This window comes from Sceloporus occidentalis, unplaced genomic scaffold (assembly GCF_023333645.1).
Source record: "Sceloporus occidentalis isolate IW3139 unplaced genomic scaffold, rSceOcc1.0.p SCAF_93, whole genome shotgun sequence".
NCBI lineage: Eukaryota > Metazoa > Chordata > Lepidosauria > Squamata > Phrynosomatidae > Sceloporus > Sceloporus occidentalis.
In genome coordinates, this window is record NW_028317073.1 from 4,111,885 (window position 1) to 4,122,957 (window position 11,073).

The 11,073-nt window shown below is 41.7% G+C and overlaps 1 protein-coding gene across 1 annotated transcript; it reads right to left on the minus strand.

The window, feature by feature from the left end:
• Nucleotides 1–285: 285 nt before the first annotated feature.
• Nucleotides 286–3,433, minus strand: LOC149284462 (polyisoprenoid diphosphate/phosphate phosphohydrolase PLPP6-like). The gene is made up of 2 exons (XM_089496755.1): nt 2,983–3,433; nt 286–647 (listed from the first exon to the last, which is right to left on the minus strand). Exons 1-2 carry the CDS (start codon nt 3,431–3,433, stop codon nt 286–288), a joined length of 813 nt encoding a protein of 270 aa, XP_089352881.1.
• Nucleotides 3,434–11,073: the final 7,640 nt, after the last annotated feature.

The following is an 11,073-nucleotide window of genomic DNA, read 5'->3' on the forward strand; positions in this document are numbered from 1 at the left end:
TTTCTAAATTGATTAGCTGTTTATTGGCAAGATTACATGATGTTCTTGATTTCAGCAATTCAATAGGAACAACATGTTGGATCTTTAAGTGCAATGCTTCTTACTTGCAAATGTTGTTTACTAATAATGTAAAGATTATTTTTGTCTCAGCAGTCATCTGTTGCATGTACTCGACCCTACAGATACAATAAAAGCAGCAACGTGTGTTAGGCAATCGTATTTCCATTGCGAATGAGAATGAGCCTTCAACGACCACCAATCATAATTACTTCCTGTTTGCATATATCACATTTTGAACAAAGATGGTAAAGCATTTGGTGACAGCCAGAAATACTCAACTATACTGTACTGCATGTGCCCCATAAAGTAGCCAAACAGGACATCAGTTACATTGTGCCTACCCAGCATGACTCTAGACAAGCTGACAACAACTGCCCACAGAATTACCAGTAACCTGACAGGAACAGCCAGCACTAGATGATTAAGCACAAAGCGAGATAACATGGCTGCTCTTGTTGCATGGCCTGAAGGGAAGGAATACTTGTCCACAGAGAAGGTAGCAAACATGTCCATACGATTCTGTGTTGGACGGCGACGCTTCACAATGCCTTTCACAACTCCTACAAGGATGATATCCAGAAGCAACGCTGTTGAATAAGAAAAAGATGCATCACAATTTTAAATAAATGTAAATTTTATTTAAAAAAAAAATAAAAAAATATATATATATATATACACACACATACATACATATATACATACACACACACACACACTAATATATATATTAGCTTGGCCATTTCAGTGTGCCTTATAAAACCATATATTTTTGAAAACTAGACAGCCCAGGGTATTTCAAATGCACACATTTTACCACCAGCAAATGTCAAGGTTTGCAGTAGTATTTTTTGTGTTTTTTCCTACACACGTTGTGATTTAGCTATGCATTAACAGCTCCTGGTATATGTCACTGTCACACAACTCCCTATGTGTTCAGCAACATCTCCTGAGTACAGTGATACCCTCCATGCATGGGTTTGTCGGGTTGTTTGGGGGCTAAAAGGCCACTTTCATGACGTGTGCATTTTTCAAATTGGAAATTTGACATGCTGTCATAGTAACATAGTTCATAATGTGGAAAAAAGACCAAAGTCCATCAAGTTCAACCTATATACATATTGTGTCCCTACTGTGTTGATCCAGAGGAAGGCAAAAAACCCTTATGAAGCAGATGCCAATTGCCCCATACCAGGGGGAAAATTCCTTCCCGACTCCAAATATGGCAATCAGAATAAATCCCTGGATCAATGTTCTGTCCCTATTAATCTAATATCCATAACTGCTTTCAAGAAACACGTCCAGGCTCCTTTTGAACTCTTATCGAGTTTACCATTACCACTTCCTCTGGCAGAGAGTTCCATAATCTCACCGCTCTTACTGTAAAGAACCACCGTCTGTGCTGGTGTAGAAACCTTCTTTCCTCCAGCCATAGAGGATGTCCCCTTGTTATAGATACAGTCCTGGGTATAAATAGGTCCTGGGAGTGATCTCTGTACTGCCCCTTTATATATTTATACATAGTTATTAAGTCCCCCCTAAACCGTCTTTTTCCCCAAACTAAATAACCCTAATTCTGATAATCTTTCTGGGTACTGTAGTCCTCCCATTCCCCTTATTACTCTGGTTGCCCGTCTTTGAACCCTCTCCGGCTCCACTATATCTTTCTTTCATATTGCCCCCTGTGTCAACTGGGACATTATTTACACCAGCCAATTCAATTTACCCCATACATTTTTTTAAAGTAGACAGCCCATGGGCATTTAACATTTTATTCCAGTATTTTAACTCTTTTCATGTGAGAATTGTTTTAAGATATAGCGCTAATTTTTTTGGGCCTTGTTTTGGAACAGGAAGGTTTCCCTGATGGTGACATCAGTGAAAAATTATTTTTACATGTTACCTTTTTGTTTTTCTTTTCAATTTATTTTACCAATCACATTGTGATTAGAAAGCTGGGCTCCATTGTTTTGTATGGTTGAATGCAGTACCTGTTTTTAACCTGCAAGGAGAGCCAGAGTTCTCAGGAGTGTCTGGAGAGACCTTGAAAACTTTTTGTTATTTTTTTTCAAAGGAGCGGTCACAGCGTGTCCTGGGGTGAGAGTTCAGTGTTGCTGAATGCCACGCTAACGACACCATTGATCCTCCTACTCGCATCCTAAACTCTTTTAAAACAGGCATCTGCCATACAGTGTCTGGCAGGCACTAATGCCCCGGGGAGGGGCCAGACATGCCAATCTCGGTGTCGCTAACAGCAATATCGTTTGGGTAAAGAAAGCAAATGTAGACATTAACAATGTTTTTGCGTGACATGCCCGGACTGTCCATTGTCGTCAAGAGCTTAATATGCATTCTAGAAAACCAAACAAAATAAACAACTTACTTGACACAGAAGGGGTTGGCCTGCAGCAGTTGCTGCCCTCTTCCTCTCTGTTGTCTCCGTAAGCTTGCCATTGATTGGCTGCTGAAGCAATCAATTACTGGCCGGAAATGCTCCAAACTGAGATGGCAGCGCTTTCCACACATGTGCACAAACGTCTGTACAGCGAACTCCGAGCCAGCACTGGAGCTGACTGGAGGAGAGTATATGACATATGCAGGGAGATATGGTCTGCAGAACACACCTCCTGCAGGGCACTGAGCCGGGAGTGTGCAAAGGAGCAAATGAACAATTCCCCTTAAAATACTGCCCTTAAAAAATGGCAGTATTTTAGAGACCAGCAACCTATACATATGCAAATTATCTTTGTGAATAAAGTTTCCAAATGCAATAATTATAACACAAAATATACCAAATTGTTAGCGTTCCTGGGATTATTGTAAAACATGTATTTACATCATCAGAGGTGATATAAATAAGATTTTATGGCGATGAAAAATAAATATTGTAGGCCTCCATTAAAATCAGCATTGCTCCCTACTTACCAAACAGTAGGTTCAGAATAACCTCACGTACAGCATAGCTATCACTCGTATACAGGTAATAGATGGTGCCAGCAATCCAAGGTATACCATGTCCAGAAATCTCAATCAACTTCATCATAGGACGGGCACTGCCCCAAGACGAGCCCTCTCTCGCACATACTCCCAATTTCTTGGACAACCATAGATCAACAGCTAATAGTGACTTAAGGGCGATCCCAAAAAAGGACGGATTTAATTTCATGCAGTCTTCTTCCGGAAGCTGTTGCTGCTGAGATGAAGTGGAAGAGCTGAATGAGTCCTTGCGGTGCACGGGGCTATCGGATGGCCGATGCCGGACTGTAGGTGTTTCTGAAGCACTTGTTCTGTTGGTAAGCAGAGACATGAATTCAATTCTTCCATTATTGTTAGTGGAGAAGGAGGTGGCTGTTCTTTTAACCCTTGGACTCGGCATCTTTAGATTATAATCGTCTCGATTCAACGAAAGAAACCTAATTAAGGGAAAAACATGACAAACAATTATATGCATGGCAATATGTTATTGTGTTATTGATTTTATTAGATATGATAGAACAAATGCATTTTAAATATATCGACGCCAGGAACTCCCGGTTCTGTCAATGATTCAGCCGCCTACCATTGATGCAGAGCACTTCTACTCTCTGCATCCGTGATTCTTCAGTCACCCGGATATCCAAAGTAGTCCTTCCGGCATCAGACGGCTTAAACTTCAGGTAGCTAGCGTGAGCTGCACGCATGCGCCGGAGTAAGGCTCCAGCGAGAGTAGAAAAAACGTGTGACCTCGCCCCTTAATCCCAGAGATAAAGCTGTTGAGAGCTCGGAATGTGTTGTTTTTTGTTTTTGTTCTTTTTAACAACAACAACAACAAAAATAAAAGGACTAATAAGAAAGAGGTGTAGAGACAGTGGAGTGTAACGCTGACACAAAAGGCTACCTCCCCAGTGTCCCTGTTTAAGAAAGTCCAAGAGTTTAGAATGTTAGGTAAATCTGTGTAACCTATAGCCCTGTAGCAAAAAAATGGGCCCAACTGAATTACTGGTCCAATTTCTAGACTTTGGGAAAAAAGCTCTCAACGTTCTGATCACTAAACATCATGAGCGCATTTCACAAGCGCAATTTATAATTTCCTCACAACCAACACAATTAACATTTCAAAGCTTGGTGAGATCAAAGCAAACCTTAAATTCAGATCAAGCTGATTGAAAAATTGGGTTCAATCAAGCTAAACTAATACGAACTGAAACAAATCCAGGACAAATATTACCTTTTCATATACTTTTAAAATCCAACACAAAGTCATATTTATGTTACAACTGTTTTGCACACATATGTGATTGGTAATCACGTCTAAATTATATATATAGACAGAGAGAAACACCCAAACACACACCAAGACAGGCTCTGCCACACCGCCACCCAAACACACATGTACCAGGACAGGCTCTTCCATATAAGGCATATCAGGGGGCGCAGTGGCATATCAGGCATATAGAGTATTGTGAGGTAAATATATGGCGGAGTCCGGTATGCAAGCCAGGTACAGGGTATCAGAAGATCAGCAAAGTCCATAAAACAAGCCGGGATCGGGGTATCAGAATATCAGCAAAGTCCGTTAAACAAGCCGGGATCGGGGTATCATAATATCAGCAAAGTCCGTAAAACAAGCCAGGTTCAGGGTATCCAGAAGATCAGCAAAGTCCGTTAAACAAGCCAGGTTCAGGGCAAAATAATAGTCAGCAATAGGAACACACAGAGAGAGAAATATACCAAGTGCCCAGCAGCAGGAGCTGCTGGTTTTTAAATGTTCCCGGGCTGGTGACGTCATCGGGAGCGCGCGCGGCCCCCACCCTCCTGAAGCAGAGAAAAAGGAGGCGGGGATCGCGCGCGCCGGCTAGATGCGGCGTGAACGCGGTCGAAGATGGACCCGCATCTGTGCCGGCTGGATGTGGCGTGGACCGAGCCGCGTCTCTGTCGGCTGGACGCGGCGTGGGTGCTGCGGAGGACCGACCCGCGGATATTCCGGTGAGTGGCTGCGGGTCGGTCGTCCACATGGTTGCTGACAAGTATATAAGGCATATTTATTGTATATTATAACTTTTCCCTGTAACTCCCCATGTTTTCAGCTGTCCTTAGAAGTGTATTGTCTCAACTCTTGCAGACAGCCAGGATATGCAACCAGGGAGTGACAAGCCAAAATTCAGTTAATCTGTTCAATGTCTGACCCCCCACCCCCATTATGGTGCACTAATATGTTGTTTAAATCAGTCTTTCCCCACCCCACCCCGCCCCTTTGAAGATGTGATGTGACGCTCAAGGGGGCTGCCTTGGGACAGCAATTACATAATACAAAAAGGGCGGCTGAGGGTTATAAGCACACAACAGGGTGGTTGGGGCATCACAGTACAAAAAATGGGGGTGGGTGGCATTACATTAGCCGGTACAAAAGGGGTGGGGGCATCAATACACAAGGGAGGGAGGCTGGCTGGGGGCACAAATACACATGGGGCAATACACAAGCATGTGTACATTAATTCTAAAGGGGGGCCTGACTGGGGCATCAATACACAAGGGGGCAAACACACAAACAACAAAGCAGTGTGGAAAACATTTTTTATGCTTTGTGTAGCTTAACCCATCCTGATGCGGGTGTCAGTGTAGCAGAGCCTGTCCTGGTTTGTGGGTGTCGTGTGGCAGAGCCTGTCCTGGTTTGTGGGTGTCGGTGTGGCAGAGCCTGTCCTGGTGTGTGTGTTTGGGTGTTGGTGTGGCAGAGCCTGTCCTGGTGTGTGTGTTTGGGTGTCGGTGTGGCAGAGCCTGTCCTGGTGTGTGTGTGTTTGGGTGTCGGTGTGGCAGAGCCTGTCCTGGTGTGTGTGGGTGTCCTTGTGGCAGAGCCTGTCCTGGTGTGTGTGTTTGGGTGTCCGTATGGCAGAGCCTGTCCTGGTGTGTGTGTGTTTGGTTGTCGGTGTGGCAGAACCTGTCCTGGTGTGTGTGTGTTTGGGTGTCGGTATGGCAGAGCCTGTCCTGGTGTGTATTTGGTCATCTGTTTCCTGGTAATTTACTTACTGTAGGAATACCTGGTGTGTGTTTGGGTGTTGGTGTGGCAGAGCCTATCCTAATGTGTGTGTTTGGGTGTCAGTGTGGCAGAGCCTGTCCTGGTATGTGTGTCTGGAAATCTGCATATTTTATCAAAGGGGATTTGTGGCACTCAAGCGTCCCGTGTATGATGACATAAGATTCTATCTTGTATTATCTGCCGAGCACTGATGTTCTCTTCATTGATGCATTTACACACTGATGCCGAGGAGTTAAGATTCTGCCTATTTTATTTATTTCCATAAAATGGCCACCAAAATCCTCAGCACCAGGCACATGATGGTCTTAATCTGGCCCTGCTCCAGTGTGCATCAACCATTTTAAATCCACAGTGTGCTCCAGCCTTGTGCAGTTTTATTTTCCATATTTATTTTAGCCGTATTTTCTCTCAGTGAAAAATGAGTGCGGCCCACGCACACATACATTTCTGATAAAGTGGCTCACTGCAGAAAAAACTTGGACACCCCTGCACGTATACAGACACACTAACATACCCACACACTAACAAAACGAGAAACACACACATGCTAACATAAAATGCATTTTAAATTACTGGGAACCATGTTGATTTCAGATTTAATAATATATTTATATTATAATATACATACAATGACATGAGCACTTTCAGATAAGTAACCTCTCTATTACCAGACATGAGCAGATTCAGAGAATTACCCCATCTTTTACCAGACATTACATACAATCACACAAACAGACAAGTAGGGACTCTATCAGGAGAGGCTTCTGAACAATATTATATATAATAGAATAATAAATGATATGATATATGATAGAAAGATAATAAAAAAAATAACTTTACAGGTTTGGCTGGTAGTATAAATGGGCAACTGTGTTAATTAACTAAACTCTACTCAGGAACAGGGAAAAAAATGTCTGGTGCAGTCCCTGTAATATACTACAGCTTCTCCAATCCACCATACAGCAGTAAATATCCTGTGCTAAGCTCACTGTCGCTGTCTTACACTCCAACTATCAAGAGTCCATAACTGCTACTACTGACAAGTTAAAATGATGTGAGCACACATATATCTAATTCGTGCCACCCCCTTTTTCTTTGGGTACTTATACCTATCAGCTACTGATATTTACACTCCTATACACAGTCCCTCCCACTTTACATCATCAACTAGTGCTAAAACAGCTTGTTATTGCTCCAAAACAGCTTGTAATGCTAACACACACACGTGGCAACCAATGGATGAATTATGATGAATTTTCAGAAATTTTGCATTTCGTTTTTATCAAATGGCCCTCATTTTTGCTGATTCGTACAAACGCACGAAACAGGCAATTTTCATTAAAAATAAAGTTTGTACTAAAACAAATGCACAAGTCTGATAACTCATTTACCGTGTGAAGCTTCAATCTGTCTTCAACACAGTTTGCACACAGTACATGCTGGGTCACGCGATGCAACATTTCGTGACCCCACCAAATTCTGTCTCCTCAGGAGCATGAAGAGGTAAGTCCAGGATTTTTACTACGGAAATTTTCTGCTTCTCAGTGGGGGCAATTGCTCCGTTATACCTCTCTGCAAATGCCACCCTTAGGTATACTTCATGCATATTGTTACTCAGAACAAATAAAATAATTATGGATTTGTCCAGGCAGATATTTCAGATCAGAATATACATCTCGGCAAACTTTCGTGACATGTAAGAGATGCATGAGCCAGATTTAAAAAAAGCCTAATATATTCTGGACTACCGTATTTGCTCGATTATAAGACGAGGTTTTTTTCAGAGCAAATGCTCTGAAAAATACCCCTCGTCTTCTAATCGGGGTCGTCTTCTAATCAGACCTCAAATAGAGGTCTGATTAGGAGACTAAGATCCAGATCCCCCGCACCGCTGCAGGGGACCTGGATCCTCCTGTCTCACCCCCCCCCCCCATCATACACACACTTACCGGTGCTTCCTGCTGTATTGCCGGGGCAGCGGGTTGACGTCTACGCGATCCGCGTAGACAACGTCCGCTGCAGCCGGAAGGAGGTGTGGCTAGAAGCGGGGGTTGTCTGCGTCCGTCGCGTAGACCTTCCCCGACTGTCAGAGATCAGAGTTCCCCGCACCGGTGCGGGGAACTCTGATCTCTGACAGCCGGGGAAAGTATACGTGACGGACGCATACAAACCCCCGCTGCCAACTCCACCTCCTTCCGGCTGCAGCGGAAGGCGACGTCAACCCGCTGCCCCGGCTGGAAGCACCGGTAAGAGAGGGGAGAGGGGGGGGAGGGGGGGGAGGGGTGAGAGGGGGGGGGAGAGAGGGTGTGTGTGTGTGTGTGTGTGTTAGTTAAATGGGGGTATAGGGTGTGTGTGTGTTAATTGGGGGCATAGGGCATTTCTGGAGTGGCGTTAAGGGGGCATTTAATAGAGCACTCTGCCTCCTGAAATGCCTTATACCTCCCTATATGCCACTCTGCCCCATAATATGCATTTTAACCCCCTAAATGCCAGAATGGGATAAAGGGGTATAAGGCATTTCTGGAGGCAGAGTGGCACATAGGGGGTCAAAAGGCATACCATGGGGCACAGTGGCATATAGAGGGTTAAAAGGCATATCATGGGCCACAGTGCCATATTGGAGTGGCAAGCCTGGGGGCAGATGTGCATAACTGGGGGACAGGTTGGAAAATACAAGAAATAAAAACAAAAAAAATATTTTTCTCAATCATAGCTTTTATTAAAAAAAATTGTTTACATGAATTAACATTTACTGGTAAAACTTTTTTCCTTTGGGGTCGTCTTATATTCAGGCTTTTTCTTTTTTTCCTAAGTTAATATTCAGATTTTGGGGGGTCGTCTTATAATCAGGGTCGTCTTATAATCGAGCAAATACGGTATATTTTGACAGTACTTGCTGTCAACATTAAGGGTAAAAAACTAAGGAGGTGTTCACTGAACTTGGAAATTATAGGGATGTAAAAGGGGGCTTTTGCTACAGTCACATTGCTGCTTTTTTTTAAATTTATTTATGCCCAACATTATTCCATTTCTTCCATGTCAGGACTGATGCCTGGCAAAATAGGACTGCTGGTTACCTGGCAGGTATTGCTACATTCAGTGAGACTTGGGCAGCCCCAAAGGTAAATACATCACTGGATTCAAGCAAAATTTTGAGTGACATTTTATAAAAGATGTAAAAGTGACTTGTAAATTCTAGAACTCTGTGAAAAGTAGCAAAATAGACAAATGTAATTCAGATTATTGTTTTGCAATACATTTGCAAGGATTTCTGCAAGGAATCCAAAGCATTCATAGAAACGAAAAACATGTCAAAACATTAACCCTACTAATTGTGAAGTTGATAATAACCAAAAGTTCTCAAAAGCAACGTTTACTTTCTTCTTTCATAAATACGAATGCATAGTGCTTATATGACTCTGCATCTTTTTCCAAAGACCTTCATTTTCTGTACTTGCATATATTTGTAACAGTTTCATTTCAAAGTATGAAACCTTTTACATGTCAAGAACATTTTGTTGTACAATAAGTAATGGTGCTGAGATGGGCTGACAGAGGGTATTGGATTGAATTGATTGCTGTGTAATGCACTTTGCATTATCAGCAGCTAAAAATGTTGGCTGCTGATTAGAAGGACTACGTTAGGTACACTAGACACTGCAGTTTTAGCACATCAATATTCTAAGTGCAGCAAAAGGTATTTTATTTTAAAATGCGTCAGTAGTAGAAGCATATTTTTAATCAAAAGATTATAGCCTTCAAGCTACAACGTTAAAACTAGACATTGTATACATGACAGAAATACTTATTTTTTTTCAGTTTTGATAGTTAAGAAGTTTGTATATGACTACCTCACATATGTCACTGCTTGGGAAGGACATTTCATCCTGTGAAGCCATATCCCTATCTCCTTCTCTCTTTCAATGATGTCTTTCTTTTATAGGGGTTCAGAAAGTTTGCTGGGTGTGAATTAACCCCTTAAGGACCGGGCTCGTTTTTTCTTTTTATACCCTGTGGGACCGAGGCTGTTTTAATACTTTTGTGGTGCTTGTGTTCAGCTGTAATTTTCTCCTCACCCATTTAGTGTACCCACATAAGTTATATATTGGGTTTTTTTCAGGACAAGAGGGGCTTTCTTCAGATACCATTATTGTGATCGTATCATCTTATTTACTATAAAAAAAACATGGTGAAAAATTGAAAAAAAACACATTTTATGACTTTTATTTGAAAAATCTTTTACTCACCTAAAAAAGCAAGTAAAAAAACTAGCTAAATAGATTCTACTACTTGTCCTGAGTTTAGAAATACCCAATGTTTTTATGTTTTTTTGCTGTTTTTTGTAAGTTATAGGGCAATAAGTACAAGCAGCGTTTTATGATTTCCAAACCTTTTTTAATACATCTGGTCAGTCTGCCTCCATCTCCTCTTTGGAACATCTTTGAAGCCGGTTAACTCAATTTAACCCATTCAAACCATATATTTTTGAAAACTAGACACCCCAGGGTATTCCAAATGCTGTTATTTTAACTCTTTCCATGCACCAATTATACAACTACACTTTGTCAAACTTTGTAATAGTAATTTTTTTTATTTTTTTTTCACACAAATTGTACTTTAGTTATAGATATACAGGTTCTGGTATATGTCACTGTCAAACAACACCCCAATGTGTGTTCAGGAACATCTTCTGAGTGCAGTGATACCCGACATGCATGGGTTTGTCGTGTTGTTTGAGATTTAAAATGCCACATTTGGGAAGTGCGCTTTTTTCTCCATTTTCGTCAGTCTGTACCTATGCCCTATCTTTGAGCTCGGCCACTCCAATTTACCCCATCAGCCATTTTTTTTTATATTAGACACCCCTTGGGTATTTGAAGTGCTTTTATTTTAACTCTTTGTTGAGATTTTTGAGAAATTTTAGCACTTGCTCAAAATAATAAACTTTATTTTTTTATTTTATTTTTTTTAATACTTTTTTTATATTTTTTACACATTTTGCT

Coding starts and splice junctions, on each gene's coding strand:
- LOC149284462 (XM_089496755.1), bottom strand. CDS start 3,433: ATGCCGAGTCCAAGGGTTAAAAGAACAGCCACCTCCTTCTCCACTAAC. Junction 648..2,982: donor TATTCTGAACCTACTGTTTG/GTAAGTAGGGAG, acceptor CTTATTCAACAG/CGTTGCTTCTGGATATCATC.